We start from the raw sequence: 25530 nt of genomic DNA on the forward strand, positions 1-25530 counted from the left end.
TGCAGTGCTGACTGCTGTTTTGCCAGGGTTTTATCTTTGTCTTTTATTTCTGTGTTCAGTTTTTAAGATGATTTTTCTTAATATTAGGAGACGTGTGTATATTTCCCATCTGCTCGCCCTAATGCTACTTTCTGTGTTCTAGGCCAGAACTTGATCCAGGAAGGTGGTTGTGAACCTGTTCAAGCCAGGGCGTAGTACACAGAGCAACCAGTCCTTCTATTGCAGGGCTGAGTGTTGTTTCCTGTGTTTGCACCTTGCACTTTATTTGCACCTTTACTTTTGTGTGTTTGTGTGCGTGTGTGTGTGTGTGTGTGTGTGTAATTTCACCAAACTTCTGCATTTGTTTAGAGTGTCTCTTCCTCTAAATTTTCCCTGGCTTGGTAGACAGTGACTCCCCCCCTGACTAATACTTCTTACTTTAGACACTGGCCCTTTTTGTATTTTTGGCTGTGGCTGCTCCTGACATTGTTTTACATGGCTTTTATTGTCCTCAACATAATTGTTCCCATACCTTGTTTTTAGTAATGTTAGTGTTTAGGTTGGTACATTTAATATACATAAGCTATTTGTTCTTAACCTCAGAAACCTTGTGTCTACTATCTTCTTCATGTTGTATGGGTTAAGATAACTGTCATTCCCTGGTCACATATTCACTGTCGTCCCCCCCCCCCCCCACCAATATGTACATCATGGGTTTAACATTAAATAACGACAGCCTTCGCACTAGTTAAATTTTCATTGAAGCTGCCGTCATGTTTCACCCATCATAGCGTTAACTGAAGTATAAAACCTAAGGAGGAGTGACGGTTCTGAGTGAAATATACAGCTACATATCAGCATCAGTAAAGATTATACGTATGAACCCTTTAAAAATACAGCTACGTAAGTAGTGTTCAACAGTCCCATATGGTCTAGCGGTTAGGATTCCTGGTTTTCACCCAGGCGGCCCGGGTTCGACTCCCGGTATGGGAACTATCTTTTTTTGTTGTTTATGCATTGTACTTACTTTTTTGTTGTTTATTCATTGTACATTTTAAATTATGCACCTCTTATAATAATTTGTGTAATATCTTTACAAGATATAGCTCCAAAGAAATAGCGAGGACACCAAGAATTCAGGATGAACTGTTCGTCGGGTTTATTTACAAATGCACAGCTGGCCTTGTTACTTTTGACTCAGAAATCACTTAAAATGATCTAAAGTGATACCTTAACATTTGGAAATACTGATACATAATGATATTATTGTATTCGTTGCTTAACAGTAAAAAAAAAAGGATATGTGACAATCACGTGACGTTATATGTCACATGATGCTATACGGAAGTAGCAAACGTCTTATGTAGTCAGTCTGTGCAGTCTATTTTAACGACTGTAAAGTCTATATAAGAAAGTACATTAACCAGTTCAACAAGCAGACATGGGTGTGACGGAATTGGAGGAACCTTCTCTGTTACTGGACGAAAAGCTGCTCCGTTTCATGGACCAGCTGGAGTTACTGGAGGAGAAACGAGCCTCTCTCAACTCTCTCATAGAGCAGGTACCACTGCAAACATTACAACGCAAGAACTTTTACCTGTAATTTCCTCTTTGCAAGCTTGCCATCCTCAGACTTCCATGTCTCATTACATGTGTGTTTAAGAATGTATGCAAATCCTTTTGAAACAGAATTGAAACAGGCTGCTGGAGGACAGATGGGAATCTGGGCTATAAGGAAAGATAGATTTAGAGAAATCTAATCAACTTTTGGCGAATAAAATGTCACAGATATGTTAAAAATATACTCAGTATTTATTTTTTTTAAAAAGAATCAAAAGGGGCCATAATCCCAGATCTTTAATTGCTTGCAAAAGTCACCAGTTTCAGCCTCTCAAATGAAAGAATATGCTGTTGTTTGTAGTCATGAATGGTAATATACTGAATATCTGTGAGGTTTGTACTGTTTGTCAAACCGTCAGTCAAAACAAGCAAATTGAATTTGTCAACATGGGCTCTAGGAAATAAGAGATAGGCGAGTTTTCACTATTTTCTTTTCTTACAGACTGCACGATTTACCAATTAATTGCAAAAATAATCTTCATATGAATAGTGAAAATAATGTAAAGTATACTCTATAAGCAGGAAAAATTCTTCCTATAACAACATGCATTTACCTTGCTTAAGTTATTTTTCAAATGTCCGCCCTCAAATGTATATACATGCATTCTTAAATATTTAACATAATGTATGTTTACTTTATAATTTCTGATGTGCTGATGAAGGCAAATCTATTCTCCACAGTCAAGTTTGATTAATTTTCTGCACCGGAAATAAAGGCAAGCATTGCTGCTGATATTTGTCAAGTCTCTATCTTTTTTTAACCCAAACCTGAATTTATATGTTCAATCATAATGTGTCTACTCCCTCAGCAGGATACCATTTTACTGATGTCACAGTATTATTCTGACTCTATCATACTATAGTTCTTAAATTTAGAAGCCTTGTATTTTATCCTGTATCCACTTCACCCACTTTAGCACCTATTTTTAATAGAAAGTTATGTTCCCCACAGGGATGGTTTTCCATGTCCAAGGCACGATATTCCATGGGAAACAAACAGGTCTCAGCTCTTCAGTATGCAAGTGAGATTGAGCCTCTCGTCTGTGTCCATGCAAGGTGAGGAATACAAAATGTTTCATGATAATAAATTCTCCCAGGTTGATTGTTTTCCACAGCAATTTCATGACTTTTAGTTTTAAATATTTTGTGACTTATATTTATGTGTTACAGATCACTGGACAATGGGAAGATGGAGTTCTGCACAGAAAGAGTGTCACAAAAGTGTAGTAATGAGTCTGGAAAAGATGGCATGAGGTCAATAGAGGATATTGGCCCTCAAGAAGAAGGTGAGTCTTCCATGGTCCATGTAGTGTTAAAAATGTATGTTGTTTACATCCACCTTGAACTAATTACACTTTTTATCCATCATTTTATTTCATTTCACAGGTGTCAGGAGAAGAATAAAATCAAAAAAAGATATCACAGAAAAAGAGGCCAGTGAAGAAGCAAGTAGTGAGAAAGCTCCTGAAGTTCCTCCTGTAAGAAAAAGTGACCAGAATCCTCAGCAAGACCCACTGAAATGGTTTGGGATTTTGGTGCCACAATCCCTAAAACAAGCACAGTCGTCATTCAAGCAAGGTATGATACTTCCGAATGGGTCTATACTTTGTTTTGGTTTTCATTTAAAGCAGTCAAATCTTCACCAATATTGCAACACATGCAGCCTTTAAAAAACAAAAATACTGCAAAGATATAAAACAGGGGCGGATTCACCAATTTGACAACACAAGTGCAGCATAACAAAACACACTGCAAACACAAACAACACAGCCAAATACAGAAAACAAATAGAGATAATACAACCAAATACCGCAAACGCTCTAAAGTTGACTGCCCATCCGTGGTGTTGGAAAATGGGCTAACAGTTAAGTTTATTTTCATTTCAACATTCTGATTGCATGATTCAGATATTATTCCAGATATTTTCTATACACCAAGTGTTAGCTTTCCTTCAAATAGACTGAGTACACACGATTAATGAGTTCATGTTGGATACAGGCTAACATGGCCCATATCAGGCTAATTCATTGAGTAAATTGAGCATCAGAGCGTGTTCATAAGTTTTTTGTTTGCCTTACAAACTTAAATTGTAATTCAGTTCACTTTTGCTTTGTGCAACTTGCAGAACTTCTATATTGGCTTGTGTTTTCTGTCTTTGGCACATTTGTTATGCTGCATATGTGTTTGTCTGATTGGTGAAAATGTTTTCTTCATTTGATTGTGTTTTGTCTAATTGCATGTGTTTTCTTTAGTTGTAGTCTGTTTAACACTCAGGGCTACTGTAGATTCTTGTATAATTGATTTAAGGTGTGAGAGAGCTCATATTTTGTCCTGCTGCCCTTATCAGTTACCACAGATAGTAATTTATTGTAGAGACATACTACATAAAAGTATAAGATTAGATGAAAAACACTTGATTTGAGAGCATAAGTGTACAACATGGACAACCTACATATAACATGGCACTTTCTATTCGGCATATAAGAAGAACAGTGAAATTTTATTGGTGACAATAGTATTTGCGATACATGCGTTAGATGAAACCTCAAACACAGTTCTTAGTGTACTACTGTTAATCTTTCCCCTCATCCTTCATCTTCCCTCCTGTTTTCTGACACGTTACAGTAATAGAGCTGTCTGCTGAGATTGCAACCCTTCAGACTGCAGTTTTGAACACCAGACAGGACCTGATGCACAGCATGAAAGACAAACACACTCTACAGGAGAAAACCTCAGCAGCCCAGTTGGACAAGGTTGCAGACTAAATAACTGTCGAATGGAGGCTGGATGTGATCTGATCTGCAGCCCCAGAGAGTGACAGACTGGAGTCAGTAGTTGCCTGATAGCCGGCAAAATTGTCAACTCGACTTGGTGGAGTGGGCGGATTCAAAGGTCTGGACCAAGTCAGTAGGTTATGCTTCAGGTCCCATCAAACTCCAACTGGTAGATTTTGAAGTGAAGATTGCTGATGTAGCAGTTCGTACTTGACAATTCATTTGTAATAAATTATATGTGAACTTGTGCTGTTTTGACTGAATAATAAATGTGTAGTAGATTGATGTGTTTGTGAATGGATTTACTCAGGCTCAATAAAATCTGTGTTGTACTCTGTAATTGATTAATTCATAAATATGAACAGAAAGTGTTTGAACCAATTCAATAAATGGTGCTTGTTGTAATATTTTAACATTACAGTACAGTATGTTTCATTTTGTATAGATATAGCAACCACTCAAACATAAGTAGCCTATTTTTATTCTCTTGTCAATACAGACATCTGGTCTTAATAATAAACCCTCTTGGAAATGCTATCAGAAAAAACTGCCTCCTCTTATTATAAGGACACGAGCATAATTGAGTGCCACCACCCTCTTATCCAAGCAGCCTGACTGGGGACAGCCGAACATTACCGGGAACTGTCGAAATTGAGAACGAAACTCCCGTTTATTGTGTGTACTTCCTGGTCCAATTATAATACTGTCTATATGCCTCCATGAAACACAGCGCTCTGCCCCCTTCACTTGCGTCCGAGCGGCGGATGGCAGCGTAGAAACAACGGATGTAGCCTTGATTATATTATTGATGTTCCCAGACATCCGCAGCAGCCCGTGTATCCTGATTGTGGCCGATTTGTGCAAGCGACGCAACTCCTGCTTAGAATTCAATTTTTTTCTTTTGTCTGCGCATCTGGCATCAACATTTTTTTTATTTATTTTTTTTCATGTGTGGTCAGGGATTGGGACGTAAACACGCTGGCCTGCGCTCATGAGAAGAGGCGAGGTGAGATTGATACCTCAGACTCAAGATTGTCCTTGATCGCAAGTTGATTTTTTACTTCGGAGCAGGCGAACTGTTGGCTCCAATGGCGTCAGTTTCGAAGGTGTCTATTCTGGATTACTTTAATATTGTGTTTGAGGGTGAAAATGGCAAAATCGAGTCCAACTGCAAGGCTTGTGGCACGAGAATCCAGGCGAAGCGGAGTGTCACGTCCAACTTCGTAACGCATCTCAAGGTAATGCTTTCAAAATGAATTGGATGATATCCTTGTTGACATGACGGGAGTAAAATATCTACACGTATTCTTGGTGTTGTCATATTTCTGCCACCATCAGCTGAAACTGCTGGTCCCACAGCATCTTTTTTCATGTAGGCTAGAATACACAGTGTCAGCTGATTGTAAAGACAGTCTGTTGCTTCTCCACAAGGGGGGATTTGCTCATACTTATCTATATCTCCTCCCACAGATATTAAGACAAGGCAGTATGGTGCAGACATGTATACAAATTAACAGTGAATCAAGTGTTTTATGTGTCAATAAATAACATTGTTGTGTCCGTCTCTCTTTTTCTCCAATCCAGCGTAAGCACCAGGCTATGTATGATGACTTTGTGAAAAGGAAAGACATGAAGAGAGAGGGTTACTCCTCTGGTTCCTTGCACAGTTTCACCACCACCAATGGAGGGAATACCCGCTATACTCTCCCCATCAGTACAGGAGCAGGAGGAGGAGGAGGTGGAGGAGGAGGAGGAGGAGGAGGTGTTGGAGGAATGGGAACTCTGGAGGGAGGAGTAGGAGGAGGTTCTGGAGGAGGAGGGGTGACCAAGTTTGACAGACATGACCCACGTCAGGTGTGCGTTATAGTCCATCATCGCTTGAGATGCAAATAACTGACCTACTTTTGTATGAAATCCTACAGCATTAAATTATGTGTTGTGGTATTGCACTGAAATCATCCCCTATAATAAAGGTTATTTATGTAGGGTTTTTTATGTCACCATAGGTTCTGATCTCTGAGGCGATAGCTAAGATGATTGTGCAAGATCTGCAGCCAGTTTCCATAGTGGAAAATCACGGCTTCAGAGAGCTGCTTCAGCTCCTGGAGCCGCGTTACACTCCAGAGCCCCAGCACTACATCCAGAGCCAGCTCCTACCAGCCTATGCCTACCAGGCCCAGCTGGCAACCCGTCAGGCCCTGGCCTCAGCGCACGCTCTCAGTCTCAGCTTGGATCTCCGGAGGGGCTTATCTGGAGCCACTTCAGGGTAAGAAGAGGTGAAATCAACCAAAAACAGAACAGTGACAACGAGGTTGTTCTCCCTCGCTGATTAGTCCACTTCTCTCTCTTTCTGCAGGTACCTCGGCGTCACCTGCCACTTTCTAACGTCTGACTGGCAGATGCGTTCGGCTCTCCTGGCATGCCTTCCCCTGAGTGGGGGCAGTTCTGGGAGTCGTGTTCTTTCAGATTTTGATGAAGTATGTCACTCTCACGGCGTGTCAGGAAGAGCATTTCGTGTTGTTGCAGACCCTTTCCTGGTCACAACCACAGTAAAGCCATGTTGTCTTCCCGGTTTCCTGGTTTCACCACCTCTTGCTGACGAGCAAGATGATGACGACGAAGAAGAGGTGGAAAATGGTAACGATGCGGAGGAGGGCATTAGGAATGGCCACGGTGACAGAGGAGAGGAAGGAGCATGGGAGGACTCGTGGGAGCAGGGTCTGGGTGTTTGTCGTGTGGACTGTTTCTCTCGCTCTCTTGAACAGTGTGTCAGGGAGGGGTTGCGCTCCCGTTCACAGCTCTCCTCTGCACTGACCAAGGCTGCCTGTTTCTACAACTACATTACCTCTGCTGTCCCACCAGAGAAACTCAGCCAGGTGTTTGATGTTCCAGGGCTGATGATGGGGGGACCAGGTAATACCCCTCCTGCAGTAAGAGACTGGGCTGCTCAGCTTAAGGTATGTAAAATAACTGTACTAAGACATATTTACTATACAGTATATGTCCACAATATTCATTGCATAGACTGATTATGTAGCTGTTTCAACTGAGAAATGGTCGATGTTTTGCAAGAACAGAAGTAAGAGAGTGTTTCCATGGTTTGACAAGTGAGTCACTGTTTTAGAAATGTTAAACTTTTGTTGTTTGTGTTGATGCAGGTTCTTCGACGGCTGCTGGACTCAGTGGAGTTCCTGGAGGAGATGAGTGGTCCAGGGGAACTGGCACTGGGTGGTTCAGAGAGAGCCCTGCTGAGGGAGCTCACTGACACTTTGGAGCCCTTCACTGAGGCCTGGGACATGGTGCATGGAGACCGACAAGCAGACATACACACAGACAGACATGTGTCCATCAGCCTGGCTCTGCCATGTGTTCTGGGCCTTCGTAAACATCTCTCTGAGACATCCACCCCCCACTGCCCCTCTCTCCTGGTGGGACTCAGCCAGGCTGTAGAGCGTCGGCTGGCCCCGATCCTGGAGGACCCCCTCTACATCACTGCTACCACCCTGGACCCCCAGTTCAAGCTCACTTGGAGCAGCAACCCTGACTGGCACAGACAAGTTCTTATAGAGGAGTTATCCAAACATTCCACAGCCTCCAGCCCCACAGACCCCAACACAGACCTACATCCTCACTCCCAGACTCCCCCAGCGCCAGCTCCATCTCCGGTCTCCTCACTCTCTCGGCCCTGCAAGCTGTTCTCTTTCATCAAGCAGAGACCAATGACACAGGCCAAGAGCTTAGAGCAGGAGTTGGCCATCTACCTGCGAGAGGAACCCACAGACGAGGAGGCCTTGCATTACTGGCGGCGTAAAGCAATAGACTTTCCTCTACTTGCCCAGGTGGCCAAAAGGGCGTTGACCATACCTGCTTGTGGCACTGTGGTGGAGAGCATTTTCACTAGTGCTGGCCGCTATCTCCGGCCAGAGAATGGCCGCGTCTTACCAAAGAACCTGGAGACTCTCATCTACCTCAAAGCCAACTACAGATTATTATGGACTTAGAGCTAAGAGTGAAACATTTCTTTGACCTTAGTAGCAAATGGAGACTCTAAACCTGCAGTAAAGTTACTTCTTGGATACTAATGTCTATTTCCTCTCTAAAGAAACTGAGCTAGCAACATAACATAGTCCTCATAATGCACATCTGTTGATATGAGATGGAATTACCCAGAGTTCAGAGCCGAGGCCCCATTCTTGAGAAGGGTTTTCTAGACTTCACTAGGTGTGGATTGCTATCTGTTTACCATGTAGCCTGCATACGGACTATCAAAACACATGTTCTGGACCAAGGAGACTAGAAGCAGATCAATACTAAAGCCTTTACTTAGACTTTATTTTGCCAAATCAGCATCATCAGACAAACACAAGACCACAAAGCCCCCACTCTCTATCCTCCCAACCCCAAAGACAGCCTGTGTCTGTACTCTACCAGCCAACAATTAACCCACTGACAAATGAAGCGGCCAATCATCGCATACTATAGCATATGGTTTATTTTCACTGATATATAATGACCCTACAGGTTGTGATTGATTCGTTTGACATAGTTTTTTAAATGATTGAGAAATGGAAGGCATCGGCTGCTAAACAATATGACAGTGCATCATCCACTTCTTCTTTTCTCTCTCTGTATTTATGCCTCATCACTGAGACATCATAATAAATGAGTTTCACTTCCTACTGCAGAGGTGTGTGCAGTTTGCAGGCATGAGTGCACTCATGCATGTGTGTACGTTACATACCTTTTTTGCTATTGGAAAAAAGATAAAATCTGCTTCAGATCTCTCTCTTTTTTTTTTAATTCATTTATATTTTCCGCTGTCAGTCCTCTATAACTCCACATGTGCTCTGTCAGAGTGGAGGTCAATTCCATTTCATTTTTTATTATCAGCACTTTTATCTTTTTTCAATTTCATGTCCGTTTCTGCCTCTGAACTTTGAGGAATTGAAATGGGTTTGACCCTACTTCTGCCCCAGAAAACTAGCAGAGGATGTGTGCATGTGGCACAACAGAAGATTCTGCTTTGTCTGACCTCCCTGAAATATTTTAGAACCACTTTACAGGGCATCGCTTTGAAGGAGAAACTGTGAATGTTGCAGTGTGTGTTTGCCTTTATTCAGGGACTCTGTAACTGTGAGTCTGGGCTGGTGGGGAGGCAGGGTAATTGCAAGTAATTCCATTACAGTTAAATTTGAGTCAGCAGGCAGGCAGCAGTCACATCCTACATGGTTCTTTATCTCACAGCCAACTAGACTCACAAAACCTTGTTGCTGAAGGACTTAGATAACAGAAAAATATATGCAGCTACTGTACTTCTTGTTCTCCAAAGTTACAAACTGCCTGAATGCACTGATAAATGTTTTGTGATTAATAATGAACTAGAATAATGAGTAGAAAACAACATCAATCAATTTGGAGATGACTGGATAGATCTGATTACAAGGACTGTCACAAGGATTACATCTCCTTTTCACCATCTGCAGCACAGCTTCCATCCAAGTGTAACTGTTTTTGTTGTTGTTGAAAATCGCTTCAGAAGAAGTGCCTCAATCTGCGTGAGATACAATGAGATTTCCCTCATAGATCATAATTATCAAAGACTGCTGTGATCTCAATGATTATCACCCCAGGATGTCTCTATGGATTTAGATGTGTTGCCAGATATCCGTGTGGATGTGTCAGTGTGTTTATCTTTGAAAAGTGTGTTTGCCGCTCATCCCACGGGTGTGTTGTCGTTTGTGAGTATGTGGAGCAGCTTGAAGCGTCTCTGTCTCTCCCTCCCTCCCCCCCCCCCCCCCCGGCTGTGACAGTTCATCCATTTGAGTTAGACAAGCAGGCTGGGCTGCGGTGGTAATTGCCTCTGAAATGAATTACTTGGCAGAGAGTGAGACTGAAGGAGGGGAGGAAATTGTAATTGAACTGCCCCCTCCTTCCCGCCCTCTCCCTTATGCCTCAAGTTATTACATCTGCAGTGCAGAAAGCCATTTTCCATCCACACATAGACACACGCACACATAAAAATACACACACTGTTACAAAACCAATTTTGCCCTCCCCCACACAATGGCCTCAACAGAGGACCATATTGATGCAGGGTGATTTCATAGATTGATTGTTCACGGGCACATGCACACTGGGCCGCACTACACTCTTGCACTCTTATTCATTGCGCAGAGACAAACACTCCAACACACTATGTGTTTGTATTTGTTTGTTCTGCACGGCTCCCAGTCTTGCTCTATTTGGGGAGCCCTTTAGCTGGCCTTGGTGCATTGCTAAGCACCAAAGGGCTGCAGGACATCAGATTTGGCACAAAGAAAAGCGGTGTTCAGTATCAAGAGAACCCTGGTCACCCCATACACACACTCACATACACACTCTCACACACACACAGCTAAGCATCGTTATTAATAACCTGCCTGTTGCTGACCTTCTGACAGTTAGAAAGTCTGGTGGATTAAAGAGCTACTGCTTGTTGTGTTGCATATTTATACACAAAATAGTAGTAGTTTCCTTTCTTTATTTGGCAACTGTATAAAGTGTGGAAGAAATGTATGTCCTTCGTCAGGCAACACATGGGCACTTACTCTTTTGTCATCCTTTGGCCTTTCAACAGCCAGGGCATGGAAAGAGGAGGGGGGGGTGAGTTAACTGAGCCACCTACCCCCTGCCCCAGCCAGACATGCACACGTTGTGACTCAGACCACGGCACACAATGGGATCTATTTCTGTAACAGCACTAGGGTTATCACTCCACTTACACCAACTCTCCCGCTCTCTCTCCCTCCCTCTCTTTATCTAACACTCATTCACACAAAATCATGGCCGACAGAAACAGCCGGTTAAGTGTTAAGAAGAAAGAGAAGAAGGTGGAAAACAAAACGAATGATGAGAAGGATAAAGACAAGGAAAAGGGGAAGGAGAAACTTGTGAAAAAGCCTGACAAGCTCACAACTCAGAGGAGCAAACCAGAGAAGACCCCCGAGAAGCCCAAGGCGGATGAAGAGAAGAAGAATGGGGAAGGTGAAGGGGCAACAGCGGCGGAGGCGCAGAACAGTGAAGAAAATGGAGAGTTTCAACCCATTGAACTGCCACCGTTCGAGATCGTCACAGGGTTTGTAAGATTATATACATACACCACAAAGATGTCAGAGTCAGTGTGTCCCACTTACATACCTGTTTTTGCTCTTTCACACATCCATATTTTGGTTAGGTGGATTTCTTTTGGAGTAAAATGTGTTTTTCTTGTCTTTCTGTATGCCTGTGTACTATATTTGATTTCAGTGAGAGAGGATACTAATGACTTGCACCTGCCATCATTATTAACCCAGCAGTAAGAATAGGAATGAGTCACAGAGTTGACACAGATGCCGGCCTGCTGTATCTGTCTGCTTAGCATCTACCCCCCCAGTTGTTGTCCTTTTAGTATTATTTATATGATATCAAAGCTATAATAGATCTATTTGTGTTATCCATGTGGCTATTCACGTTTTATATGTCAATAGATTAACAAAGAAAGGCAGGTTAAGTATGTGTTTGTGCCTGAATCATGAAAGGCATGGCACATCCACAGTCCATGGGATGATTTGAAAGCCAATAATATTTATAGAAACGTCAGTTTACTCAGTGGTATCCTCGTTAATATTCTATTCACTGTGTCACCCTTGTTGAGATCTTGCTGTCATTACTCTTTTATTATTGTCTTACTGTGTCTTTGATGGTTGACAAATTCATCACAAAATAAGTGACTCATACTCATACTCATAGTGCTATGCCAGGAAGTGAATGCCTTTTCACCTGGATAGTGTTGTCATGCACCACGATTAAAGGTCACAGATAAAAGTGAAAAAAACGTTGAAAGATGTATCATGCTGGTAGGGTTTTTCACTCTGAGTTGCCAATCTAACCTTTATGCACTAAAAAACCCTAATGGTGATGACAGCACTGTCAAAACAGGCTGCTTAATATTAGATTTATGGAAACTCTCAATTTCACTCTCCACTAGGGAACAGATGAGCCCGTTCTACTTCAAGTTTCAGTTCAGGAATGTGGAATACTCATCAGGGAGGAACAAGACCCTACTGTGCTACAGAGTGGATACAGCAGGAGGCAGCACAGAGCCTCTGAAAGGTTATATGGAGGATGAACATGCCACAGCTCACGTCGAAGAGGCCTTCTTTCAACAGGTAATGAATGCTCGCACAGTCAGCTGTTCTTACTGTAGCATCATGTTGCACATATGTGAACACCATGGTAGGTCTTCTTTCTATGTTTGCAAGCAGTTGCACTTCTCTCATGATTGTTATAGCTCTTCTATACCTCAATAAATCCTCACTCTTTTGTTCCAGGTGCTTCCTAACTGCAATTCTTCTCAGGAGTTTGATGTCACATGGTACGTATCATCCAGTCCCTGCGTGGCTTGTGCAGACAAGCTGGCCAAGATCCTGCAAAAGAATAAAAAGCTCCATCTCTGCATATTCTGCTCTCGTCTCTTTGAGTGGGAGCAGCCAGAGATAGTACAAGGGCTGAAGGCCCTGGTGAGTGCCGGCTGTAAAATGAGGATGATGAAGCCGCGTGACTTCCTGCTTGTTTGGGAGACGTATGTGGAGAAGGAGGAGGATGAGACCTTTACACCCTGGGAGGATTGTCAGGAGAACTATGACTACTATATGGAGAAACTGGCTGATATCCTCAAGTAGATGTGAGTCTTGTATCTACATGCCTTCTGTGGGCCTTTTGATTTTAAGATGTGTATGTGTGTGTGTGTGTGTGTGTGTGTGTGTGTGTGTGTGTGTGTGTGTGTGGGTGTGTGTGTGTGAGAGAGAATAATTACTCTCTTCTTCTTGTGTCTCTTGTCCACTGTCTTGTTACTGTCACAGGTCCACTTGATGGACGAGATCTCCCCACTGACTGAACCACAAATCGGCCTACTTGTGAAATTCCCACTGGTTGAAAATGTGTTTCTTGCAGTCACATGTGATGGTGCAGATCAGTATTAGTTTGAATGAACACTCGTGGCAACATTTTGTATTTTTTATTTTGATAATTTCATAGGCAGACACAAATGCGCGAATGGCATTTCTATAGCATTACTTATTGTAAAAAAATATACTATATCGAACTGGTCACTTTAGAATAACAAAGTAATAACATTCATTGCAGAACCATTTACAGCGTTTCAGGTTTTGGAGAAGCCTGACATCTTATATCTACTGACATCTGGTGTTTGTTCTAAGAATTGAAACACTAACTGAAGGAGAAAGTCATACAGATTATCACATATGTACAGTATAATAACTAACATTGATTTATATGAAAGCTGACATTGTATATGATAGATTGTGCTAACATAAATAATGTTTCATATTTTATCAGTGCCTTAAGTAAATTCATCAGTGCTGTGGATTAAAAAATGTACAATTTCAAACAATATTGTGCAACCAAGTAATGTTTTATACAGAATAACAGTACATAGTTGTATGGTCCAGCATTTTGGTCTGGAGAATAATATTTCAACAACTATTTGATAGATTCCAAAGAAATTTGTCATTGTTAATTACAGTAAATTTAGTGATTATTTGATTTTACATATAGCCCCACCAATGGTGCAAAATTTCCATCTGTCCACACAAGTCATGACATGATACATCTAAAACTATTGACATTTAAAACTCATGACTGAATTCTAATCAGCATCAGCTTTACTTTAACACTAATGCAAACATGGCAACAGATTTATATTTTCTGTCCCACTAGTTGTAAGCATTGCGCAATTGTTTCTCCAGTTTTCATACATACAAAAATTCAGTTTTCTGATGCGAAATGACTATTAAGGCCTCGCAGGGCTGTTGCAAGTCTAAAGCCTTCTTAATAGTTGCCTGCTAAAATGAAGCAAATACATCTTCAGTGACTTATTGTTTAAAGGAAACCAGCCCACCACCGTTTTCTGCTGTATCAGGGTTCTCAGCCGTCGCAGCTAGAAAGACAAGAAAGAATAAGATGTGGATGAGCAAGATGGATCAGTAATATATTATGCCTTAGCTATAAGTAACTGGCACCGCACCCATCATCATAGAGAGTATGTTAAATTGGAAAAATGTATATGTATTATAATAATATTACCTTCGTCCTCCGGCGAGGTTATTGGTAGTGGTGTTGATTCACTGCAAATCTTGCCATTCTCTTCACCTTCTGCAGGTCAAATTGTTTGTAAAAAAGCAACAAAGCAAAGATAAACAGTCAGTGAGGAATGAGTCCAGGGAACGTACGATATAGTAATCATTCTTTAATTATCTGCATTTCTTATCTATGGGTTCTTTACCTTTAGATGGAGCATTCAGTGCTTCATCAGTGACGTAATCAACCATTGGACTGGGTGCATCTGTAGGAGGGAGGAGGGAACTTAAATACAAGAGCACCACCAGCTAATGGCAAACTAGGAAAGTCAGACCTCAACTTTAAAATATCAGTAGGTGGTTTCACAAACTGTCAGTTCAAAGAAAAAAAAACTCAGAGGGCGGGCAGTATGTGCAGCATATGAGGAAATGGCTACCAGCTTGTGTCAACATACCGCCACGGTCCTTCAGTTGAGCCATGGTGAGAAACAGCTCGGCCTCCTCTGGCTTCTCGTACTCATCCACTATATGATTAGAAAAGAAACAAGGTCACGTCATTGTAACTAAAAGAGACATTGGCTTAGGTTTGTCACTTTGAGATCAAATATATATTCTGAAGCGTCAGGATGCCATTTTTAGTAATGCAGTTTTTTAAAGAATGCATGCACTCAAAAAGAAACTAAAACTTAAGTAAAACCTGGTTTGTGGAAGACTCTGAGGGCAATACATCCAATGAAGACGGCAATGATGCCAAAGAAGAGACAGCCAGAGATGGAAAGAAGCACCCTCCTCTTCAAAACTAGAGATAAAAGACAGAGAGAATGAATGTGAGAGAGAATACTTGTAGGGTAAAAATTCAGAACTTCTAGACTTTGATTGTACTCACGAAGGTTCTTGGTTGCGAAAGACTGACTGTCTTTTGAGTAAAACGGTCTTGCGGTGCGGACACCCCGGCACGTGTACAGGCTCTGCTCAGGGTTATTGTGGGGTGTGACGGTATATTTCTCGGAAAACGTTTGATTGATTGGTTCCCCCTCTTTGGACCTGTTTAAATTTAGTATGTTTTAATTTTCACAAAGAAATGCACATAGTATATAGTATAGTATACATGCAAATACATTTAGAACACTTAACTACATAGTATAAACTGGTGTTTTTGATGTGTATTACCATGTGTAGTTCCATGCGTACTGGCCTTCCTTCACCTCACATTTGAGTATCAGGCTGTCAGTAGAAAAGACCTCCGACCAGCCAGTTAACAGGACTATAGCTGTGCTCGGGCGTTCTGCAGAAACACAATGAAAACTTTGATAAACACATTCAACACTTGCATACATACAGAAAAATGAAATGAAAACTTACCTTCAATGTCAAGCCTTGAAGCCTGAGTCTCATCTATTTCAAAGACTTTCTCCTTTCCTCTTTTAGCTTTGCATTCATATGATCCAGTGTCTGTTGTCAAAACAGACCTGATGGAATAATTGTTTCCAGATGCAACAAGTGGATTCCCATCTTTGTAAAACAGGTACTCCCATCCAGAAGAGACATTGACGTGACAGCTAAAGAAGACTTCATCTCCAGTGTGCATCACCTTGGAGTGGGGTCTCTGCATCAGTTTGATACTGGGTTTTGTATCTGAGGGTTAATAATAATGGAATAATGTCATTGCTGTTATGATGCTGTATGACAGCATTTTAATGTAAATCAAACTGCACAGCCCAGAGTAAGAAGAAGCTTTAGTAGATGCTTTCAGTGACTATTTTGATATGCTGAAACTATACTTCCTCACCTGATTGAAAGCAAGTTTGAGCAAGCAGTTTGTTAAAGGAATAGTTTGAAATTTTGGGAAATATGCATATTCACTTTTGTTCCTAGAGTTACACGAGAAGATCAATACCACTCTCATATCTGAGAGTGGTATCAATATTCTCATAGGACTATTAGATGAAATAAGTGTATTTCCCCAAATGTCAAACCATTCTTTTAAAATAATGTGCTTATGTAAAAATCCCACAAGCCACATCTATCAGCGTGACAAGATGCAAGATAAAACAATTTTTAAGTATTTATCTTTAAAAGTGAGTCAAAAAAAAGGGAAAAAACACTCACCGTAAACACGAAGTGTTACTGTACGACCGGGGTTGCTTGTGACATTTCTGCTCTTGAAATCTCCTGAGCAGCTGTACTGTCCACGGTGTGAGGCTGAAGCAGACCTGATGGACAGAGTTCCATCCGGGTCCGAAGTCACAGCATCATCAGACTGGATCACCTGACCATCACGGTACCATATATATGTCCATTCACTTCTGATCTCCGACATCCCACAGGTCAAACTTACACTCTCATTGGGGAACACATCCAACCACGGGCTGCCTTTCTTCACCAATGGAACAGGAATTTCTAAAAATAGACACACACATTAGCCCCCTTTCAGTACCTTTAGAGATATGCTCTTTTTATGTGATTTTCACCACAACATTGTACAGCATCAAAAAAACATAAATACAGATTATGACAGCGGTAAATAATACACATCACAACACGACAACACAAAGTAACTTTCTTTGGCTCACCAGATATACGTAAGATCTGTTCATCACTATGCTCTGATTGAAACCCTGTTTTATCTCTTGTGGCATTGCACTTATAGGTCCCGTTGTTCAATGAAGTGGCATTATGAATCTCAAAACTGCTGTTAGTGTGTGGTAGGTGTTCTTCATCTTTGTACCAGGAATACCGCCAACCCGATGGGATTTCAAGTTCACATTTGAAGGACACTGACTCTCCGGTGTACACATTAGCACCACTTGGCTGTCGAATCACTGAGGGCTTCGGCTTATTCTCTAAACACACAAAGAAGAAGAAATGCATGTGTATTATGTGATATCAGCAGCTGTTAACCTGTTCATAAAAAAATCTGACCAGCCAGATAGAGTAATAGGATCATAACTGACCAGAGATGCACTGCAACTCATTCAACGCCTGCACACTACAAATAAATATTAGGAGGAAGTCTACAGAAACTTACCTCGAACTTCAAGTTTTATAGCCTGACTGAAGTCGACGTGGAATTCTTTATCCTTTCCTCTTTTTGCTCCGCATGTATATGATCCGCTATTTGCTTTTGCAACAGAGCGAATCGAATACTTGTTTGAAGTTTCGTTGAGTTCAGTGCCATCTTTTAACCACTGGTACTCCCATTCAGAGGGGACATTAATGTGACAGCTGAAAGAGACTGATTCTCCTGCGAACATCACCTTGTACTCTGGATCCTGTGTCAGAATGACGCTGGGTTTCTTAACTTAGGGTACACAAACACACCATTGACATCAGTATTGTTTTTAACTACACTGCATACAGTGTAAAAAGAAGCTTCAACCAGATGTGTTTAATCAGATATTTACTCCAGACCACCACCCCTTCCCATATCGCCCAAAATGTAAGAAAACATTCCTAATTATATATCCCCTCCCTCTCTCTCCACCTGCATACTCTTCAGGTGTGCCACGTTAGCTAGTTACTGTAATTTTTATGTCAATTTTTTAAAAAAAACAAAAAACTCACCATATACTCTGAGATTAAATCCAGAACTATAGCTGCTGTTGACAGACCTGCCGCTGAGATGTCCTTTGCACTGATATTGTCCTGCATCTGAATCTGAAGCAGAGTTGATGGAAAGAGTAGCTTTTCTATTATCAGTCTGGATCGGCTGACCGTCTCTGTACCATGTATGTGTCCAGTCAAGGTTGTTCTGCATCTTACAGCTGAACTTCACACTCTCAGTGGGGAACACATCCAACCACTGGGTGTTTAGCTCCAAAGTTGGAACAGGAATTTCTAAAAAAGAGACAGACACATTAGCCCCTTTTTAAACCCTTGTTGATATCCTGATTGTATTTGAATTTACTATACAGTATAAATCATTAGATAAGCACAGTCAACATAATTGTTGTATCTGCTTCTATCATACACAACTTTAGTGTATCTTAATCAAGATGACATAAAATTGTAAAATATTTTTAAAAGCTTGCTTAAGCCAGGATTAATGGGATTAAACCTACTTAAATACTGATAAACAAAAGAAAGATTAATTGAATCTGTAAAAAAAGGAACTAGCTACAAAAAAAGGTATTTTTTCAAAACAAAACAAAAAGTAAAAACCACCATGGTGTTTTTTAGAGATATAGGAGCACAACCAGACAAAAGCGCCGACTTAATAAAGTGTTGACATGAAAGAAGACGTCAGGATTGTCTTAACAGTTGAAACACAAAAGAGCCCAAAATGTTAAAGACTGAACTGACGCAATAATTCTGTCTGACACAATAAGTCTTTTGAACTTTTAAATGAAACTGTGTAAACTGTTAAAATGAGTCATTCTGATGTTTTTTCACTTTGTTAACAAGCAACAGCACACCTCCCCTCACACAAAACCTCATCTCTCTCCTTAAGCGATATTCCACCGCTACGTACATACCACACACTTCTATCCCTCCCTGTATTATGCTTCACCACAACATCCTGTTTCAACAGAAAATGCATCAATTGACGAAAGCAAAATGATATCAAAGGGCTGTTTCACTGACTTGAAGAGCAGGTTTTTAAGGCTTTAGTAAAGGTAGCGGAACAACAGAAAATAACTCATTCACATATAATAGATGATATGCATCTTACACATTTAAAACAAGCAATTGAACATTTTCTGAGATACAATCTTAAAATAATATTACTTTGCTGTTTTTAACTTACCAAGAACATCTTGAGTCATCAGGTCACTGTGGGCTGACTTAATACCACCTCTAGAGGCTTTGCACGAGTACTTCCCCCCATCAGAAGGACCAAGACGGATGTCGATGGTTTCACTGGTGTCAGTGAGCTTCTTTGCATCTTTGTACCACTGATACTCCCAGCCAGTGGACACATTAACTTTGCAAGTAAATTTCACGTTTTCTCCAACATACATCGGGTTTAGACCAGGATCCTTGCTCAAAGTTGGTTTGGGTGTGTTGTCTAAAACAGAGAGACAGTTCACACCATATAATCGCTACTCTTTACCTCATAGCTTGAGAAGCAGTCTTACAACACTTGGCCACCTAAATGAAGTGCTCAAATGTTCTTTTGGAAATGAATATCTAAATTAAGAGGTAGTAACAGTATTTCTGAAAGAATAATTCGACATTTTGAGAAATAAGCATGTTCACTTTCTTGGTGAGAGTTGAGGAGATACCACTGCATTCAGCCAGCTCAGTTCAGCCAAAAACCCAGTTTACCAGTCATAATTACATCGTGAAGGCTGACATGAACGCCATTTACAAGTTGGAACATTGTAATTACGGGAACTGGGATATGACATGAACGCGGCATTTAAGCTTCCTATTATCTACTGTACACAAATGACACCAACCTTCTCATCTAACTCTTGGCAAGAAAGTGATTAAGCATATTTCACAAAATATCAGACTATTTCTTTAAGCTAACTGAATTCATGTAAAGTTAATTTAATGCTACCCAGAGGCATGAGAGCTTACCATAAACTATGACCTGAGCTGGGTTGCTGTCTCCAGAGGTGACACTCCCGGATTCGAGCTGAGCTTTGCAGGTATAGACTCCTTGATGGGTTTGAGTGGCTGAAGTGATGTTGAGAGATGATCCGTCTTCCTCCAGTTCCAGGTCATTGACGTCATTGACATGTTGTCCATCTCTGAACCAGATGAATGTCCAGATGAATGAGCTCTCAACTTCACAGCTCATTTCTACATTCTCAGTGTAGAACACATCCAACCAGGGAGTACGCACCTTCAGAGACGGTGTCGGTGGATCTGAAAATACGCATCGCAAGGAAATCTTCAAAATTTTTGAATTTAAGATAAAACCTAATGAAAATAACTTACTTCATCAGAAACAAATAGGAGAAAAGAGCACAGAAATGTTGAGTGCATAATTTGTACCATACACATGTGCATAAAGGCTCACGAATTAAGTGGTCAAACTGTATGTCGTGCAGCAGTGTGACCTAGTTAGTGGTCGTATGCGTACCAGAAACCTGCAGAGTTGTTGTTTCACTCTCCTCTGTGAAGAATGGCTCTTTGCCTCTTTTAGCCTTGCAGCGGTACTGTCCACTGTGAGGATGAGCTATAGAATTAATTTTATACGTATCACTATTAAATCCTTGAATTTCACTTCCATTATGGTACCACAGATATTCCCATGCAGAGAACACGTTGACCGTGCATTTGAAGGTGACAGACTCTCCTGGAAACAACTTGTCTTTCTGCGGAGTTAGGACCACAGTGGGCTTGGGCTTGTTTTCTAATTATAAAGAAGAGAGAAAAGGGGAAGCATGTCAATCTACATCTGCTGGCTAGACACACAACATAAATATGAGTGATAGAGGATAATAAAACTTACCATAAACATTGAGTTTGAGTGAGTTGCTATCTGCAGTGGTAACTTTGTTTGTTGTGTCATGACCTTGACAGACATAACTTCCAGAATGTGCTTGTGATGCTTTGATTGTAAGCTTTGATCCTTCCCCATCTAAAGACAAATTTGGGTCTGCATCGTCTACTGGCTGTCCATTTACTTTCCAGGTGAAGGTCCACTTAGAGCTGCCGCTGACACTACAATTGAACTCCACTTTCTCAGAGGGGAACACATCCAATGGTGATTGTGACTGCAGAGATGGTACGGGAGGAGGCCCTGGAGGTTTATTAGAATATACTCTCAATTATATTCATAGAATTAGAAATAACATACGGCTGAATTATCCATGTACATTTAAGTCAGTTTGCATTAGGAGCCTTATCGTGGAATGAGTTTTTTGAGTTCTTCTTGTTATGATTTATGCATTTAATGCAGTTAAAAATTAAATGCATGCACCTCCAAAATGACAATTGATTCCTTCTCTTATGAACTATTCATCGATTTAAATATTCATAATATTAAAAAGGACTACAACATCAGAGGGAAAATATACCTTGAAATAGAGTTAAAATATATTAATAATGTAATAAATTATGTCAATAACAGCTCAGTTATATTCTGTGAATTTTAACAAATTTCTTCTAAAAGGAGAAGAGACAAACCACGTTGTGATGTTATCTATATATAAACCAGCACAGACAGTAAAGATAACCGCTAGAACACTTTTGACAACACCCCTGATTTTGCATTTGCTTGTTCAAACCTTGGAAGTCCTACTGTCAGGTATAATTTGGATGTAATTTATTGAGCTCTGATTTCTTGTTTCTCATCTGTCTTTTTGATTTTGGACAGATTTTACTGTCCAAAATCAGTGGAATCCGATGATGTAAATATCAATCAGGCCTTACAAAAAAGAAACACTTGATTTCAGGAAGTAAGAAACCCTTCAGAAAACTGAAGGAAGCTGCATGATTATTCATACTGTTTTACATTTTTATTTATGGCGCAACAACTGATGTTACAGTCTCACCAGTTGGAAGCACCGTCGACTCTGGGGTCTTTCCATACGCTTTGGTGACTGGTGGATAAGAGGAGAAGTGTGGAGAACAGAATCAGAACAACCGACATTTGTGCTTTACAAATATATCTAGATTTAAACAGCAGCAGCAGTAATAGTCAACTTCTGTGTTTATGCATGAAAGCTTGATAGAAAAAAAAATCCATATAGGTGGACACTCGGTTAAATTTGAACCTAATTAAATTAGACATCATATAATTTCGATAGGGATTAACATAGCTAATGTTATAGTACAGAAGAGAGTGACAGGAACACCAATAAAATGTAGTTCAATACAATCAAAAACTGCTGTTTCAAAAACTTCCAGAGTTAAACCACCTCTGAGATATTCTCTAAAAAATGATGATCATAAATTACTTTAAGGTACCACACATAACAGGACTATATTTTGGATTACATTGTACTGATTTTAGCTTCTTTTTATTTCCAAATGTAACACTTTTTAATGTATTTAAATGTCTATTTACATTGCCTTGTGTTGCTTTTATATTCTTTTATGCTCTATGTAAAGCACTTTGAATTGCCTTGTTGTTGAAAATTGCTATACAAATAAACTTGCCTTGCCTTGATTACATTATTTTGTCCACCACATGCACTATTAGATGACATAAGAGTGGAGTCACTACATTGACAATACAGTCTATATGATAAGACAATCATGACCATGTAAAAACGCAATAGTACTGCCACAGAATAAGGAAATCTAACCTTGCATCAGCAGGCGTCTATGATTGTAGGAACTGCCAAACTTATTACAACAAAGTACTTCATGTTCCTCATGTTAACTCTTCTCACGTTCTACTTCCTAAACTTTGTTTTAGTCTGCTTTTCATTTAATACAGGCGATAAACACATTTAAGACATAAAATGTGGAATAGGTAATATAATTTTCAGTTAACAAGAAAATGTGATTAAACTAGCATTAGAAATAGCTTTTAATTGTTATTTCAAATCAGTGCAACGCATAAAACACATTGTATTTGCATGTTTTATCAGTGTATAAGAAATGTTTCTCACCACTACTGGCATCCTGAGCTGCACAAACAGCAATGAAATCTGCCAAAATCAAATTATGATGACTGTTATGAAAGAATAAGAAGAAGGAAGAATTTTTTTGACAAATCACAAAAAATATACATATAAAAACTTACATATGACACTGAAAACCTTGAGATGCCACATTTTCCATTGAGTTGCACATGAAGAGGCTGTACTGCTGAGTTGAGTCATATGTAACTGCTGTGAAGTGACGATCAGCAAAGGAAATAAGACTGCAGACTAGATGGGCGTGTGCGTGAAGTTCCTTTACACTCACCTCAGGACAACAGCTTTCCTGTCTCTCTGACATCTGCTTTTTTTTTGTCAAAGCAACAGGAAATGTATTGGTCAACCACACTCAGATGTTTGCGCTCTCAACATGAATTTGAATTGCTGGTTAGTGCTGAAAAGCTGCAGGGGGGTAGAGTATTGAAACATTGTGCAGAAATGTTAATGTGTTGACAAGATTTGCAAATTGTGTGCAAATATTGTGTATATTATGGAGCCTACTGCTTGTAAAGATAAATGTATATTTAAAAGTATTTTTTCCCTTTCAATGTGAAAGATGTCAAGATAGTCTCAAACTATCTGTCACGCTATCCAGTTAAGTTCTAAGAAGAGGTTAATTTTCATTTGAGTTATCAAAACTAATTCCTCATATTTTCAGCAGTGACAGAGTTAAAAGTAGAACAAAAGCTCTCAACCTCTCTAACTATTCTGTCTTAACAGTTTCAGAGTAGATCTTTTTTAACCTGCGATGACGTGATTTTGGGAACATGAGCGGAAACTACAGGTTTTTTTTTACACTTCTGTGAACCGATCAGCCTATCAACCGCAAACATCATTCTGACAGCCTTTTTACCTTCAGCTGAAAGTCACTCCCTAGACATACAAATGGAAAAGCAGTTTATTCACAATGTGATCCTCACTGTAACTCATATAGGCGTACTGTACATATCTACAAAAATCAAAGATTTTATACATAATCATTGTAGTAGTTACATACAGCTATCAAGAGTGATTATTTCAGCAGAAATCAAGCGCAGCAGTTGTCGCACTCTCTGTGGTAAAGTATGACTTCCTGCATGACAAGATGTATCACATGGCTGCCCCTCTGTCAGTGCTTCTATCTTACCATTAGGTGTCGGTATAACACAGAAAATCACATTATCTCCAGTCAAACCAATGAACCTGGGCACCGTGCATACTGTATCTCTGATCAAATCTGCTTTTGAAAAAGATAATATAAACATACTGTTGACACACAGCTTGGTCTGACACTGATGTCAGATGGTTTTAAGATGCAATAACATCAATAACATCATTTTTATGGCAACTAATGTTGAAAAAACAGCCTCTAGTCTGCAATACTGTTTTTTTGCAGAATATCTAATACATAGTTGTGTAGTGTGTAGTATATGAAGTATAAATGAATGTGCTCTTTATTTTATGTGCGATGTGATGTGTGTTCATGTTCTGTCAGTTTCATTAGAACAGTAAGGGGAAGTGCAGAATTTAGTCGGTGATGTCATTTCCGTTACATGATCTGTAGGGGGAAGGCCGTTGTGGTTTTAACTCAAGTTGTGTCTTCCCCTTTTCAGGGGTGTAACAACAACACGTATGTTGACTACACACAAAAATCTAGTGTTTACAAAAAAGAAAGAGCAAAGACAGCACTGAACTGAAACCATGAGCTGAACACTGATAAGATAGACAGATAAGGACATCAGCAACATTGGCATCGTGCAGTTTATTAAGTCAACCTCACCCAGGTCTGTCACAGCAGGTTTTTACACAGCGCAACTCACTTACACCAGATTTCAGCTATGTTGCCACTTCAAATGGTATTTAAAAATGACTGTCACACATTGTATTTTGATGGCTGTTACCAAAATTGTGACCACATGGTATTAGAGGACTAACACTTCACCTGTGACCCAGGCTGAATTTGACAGGGTCCAAACTCAATATGGCATTAACATCAGGGCCAGTGTGCTTTCATGTTAAGTGCCTCAAGTGAATAATGTAATAATAAAGTTGTCAAAAATAAGAGAGGTTAGCTGTTAATGAAATTTTACTTAAGCCATTAATTACTTGTTAAACGTTGTTGTATTTAGGTGTTTTAATTTGGATATTTTTTGGGGGGGTTTGGCTTTGTTTTTAATATCTTGGTACTATGTTCAAAGTGTTTTTCACATTGTATCTCTTGGATCCAATGTTTTGTTTTGTTTACCTGTCAATATTTGGTCAGCCATAACCTTACCAACGCCCCTGTGTCAGCAGATATCGGTCTTGTTCAATGACATTTAAACAGGGGGGTAGACTGAAAGTCCATCTTTTGGGCATCAATTACAAATCACCTGTGGAAAAGAAAGGTGTTCTCCAAAAGTTTGTAGTTTGATCTTTCATGGCAGATGGCAGCTGTAGTCAGCTGTAGCTAAAAAGTAGCACTGTGCAAACACTCAGTTTCTCCATAAATACACTATTTTTATGTTGCTCTAAAAG

General features: G+C 40.1%; 4 protein-coding genes and 1 non-coding gene across 5 annotated transcripts; 4 read left to right on the forward strand and 1 right to left on the reverse strand.

The window, feature by feature from the left end:
* The first annotated feature begins 900 nt into the window (after positions 1-900).
* trnae-uuc lies at positions 901-972 on the forward strand. Its single transcript has one exon. It is a non-coding gene; the product is annotated as a tRNA-Glu (tRNA).
* A 330-nt stretch (positions 973-1302) lies between these two features.
* On the forward strand, positions 1303-4786 carry ccdc115 (coiled-coil domain containing 115). Its single transcript, XM_042408645.1, has 5 exons — positions 1303-1540; positions 2552-2655; positions 2770-2885; positions 2986-3177; positions 4225-4786. Exons 1-5 carry the CDS (start codon positions 1421-1423, stop codon positions 4362-4364), a joined length of 672 nt encoding a protein of 223 aa, XP_042264579.1. The 5' UTR covers positions 1303-1420; the 3' UTR covers positions 4365-4786.
* Positions 4787-5065: 279 nt separating this feature from the next.
* Positions 5066-10105, forward strand: si:dkey-109j17.5 (zinc finger BED domain-containing protein 4). The gene is made up of 5 exons (XM_042408610.1): positions 5066-5611; positions 5958-6227; positions 6380-6639; positions 6730-7330; positions 7532-10105. The coding sequence occupies exons 1-5, from the start codon at positions 5462-5464 to the stop codon at positions 8372-8374; spliced, it is 2124 nt and encodes a 707-aa protein (XP_042264544.1). The 5' UTR covers positions 5066-5461; the 3' UTR covers positions 8375-10105.
* A 935-nt stretch (positions 10106-11040) lies between these two features.
* Positions 11041-14261, forward strand: apobec2b (apolipoprotein B mRNA editing enzyme, catalytic polypeptide-like 2b). Its single transcript, XM_042408636.1, has 4 exons — positions 11041-11487; positions 12379-12559; positions 12722-13074; positions 13253-14261. The coding sequence occupies exons 1-3, from the start codon at positions 11195-11197 to the stop codon at positions 13070-13072; spliced, it is 825 nt and encodes a 274-aa protein (XP_042264570.1). The 5' UTR covers positions 11041-11194; the 3' UTR covers positions 13073-13074; positions 13253-14261.
* LOC121895443 (obscurin) lies at positions 13393-23762 on the reverse strand. Its single transcript, XM_042408593.1, has 19 exons — positions 23139-23762; positions 23005-23043; positions 21940-21987; positions 20895-21185; positions 20523-20795; positions 20015-20305; positions 19236-19496; positions 18053-18325; positions 17517-17789; positions 17062-17331; positions 16598-16888; positions 15851-16123; positions 15659-15773; positions 15375-15532; positions 15186-15287; positions 14944-15012; positions 14695-14754; positions 14496-14564; positions 13393-14349 (listed from the first exon to the last, which is right to left on the reverse strand). The coding sequence occupies exons 1-19, from the start codon at positions 23215-23217 to the stop codon at positions 14285-14287; spliced, it is 3300 nt and encodes a 1099-aa protein (XP_042264527.1). The 5' UTR covers positions 23218-23762; the 3' UTR covers positions 13393-14284.
* Between the last annotated feature and the right edge of the window lie 1768 nt (positions 23763-25530).

The sequence above is a fragment of the Thunnus maccoyii genome, chromosome 4, assembly GCF_910596095.1.
Source record: "Thunnus maccoyii chromosome 4, fThuMac1.1, whole genome shotgun sequence".
NCBI classification, from domain to species: domain Eukaryota; kingdom Metazoa; phylum Chordata; class Actinopteri; order Scombriformes; family Scombridae; genus Thunnus; species Thunnus maccoyii.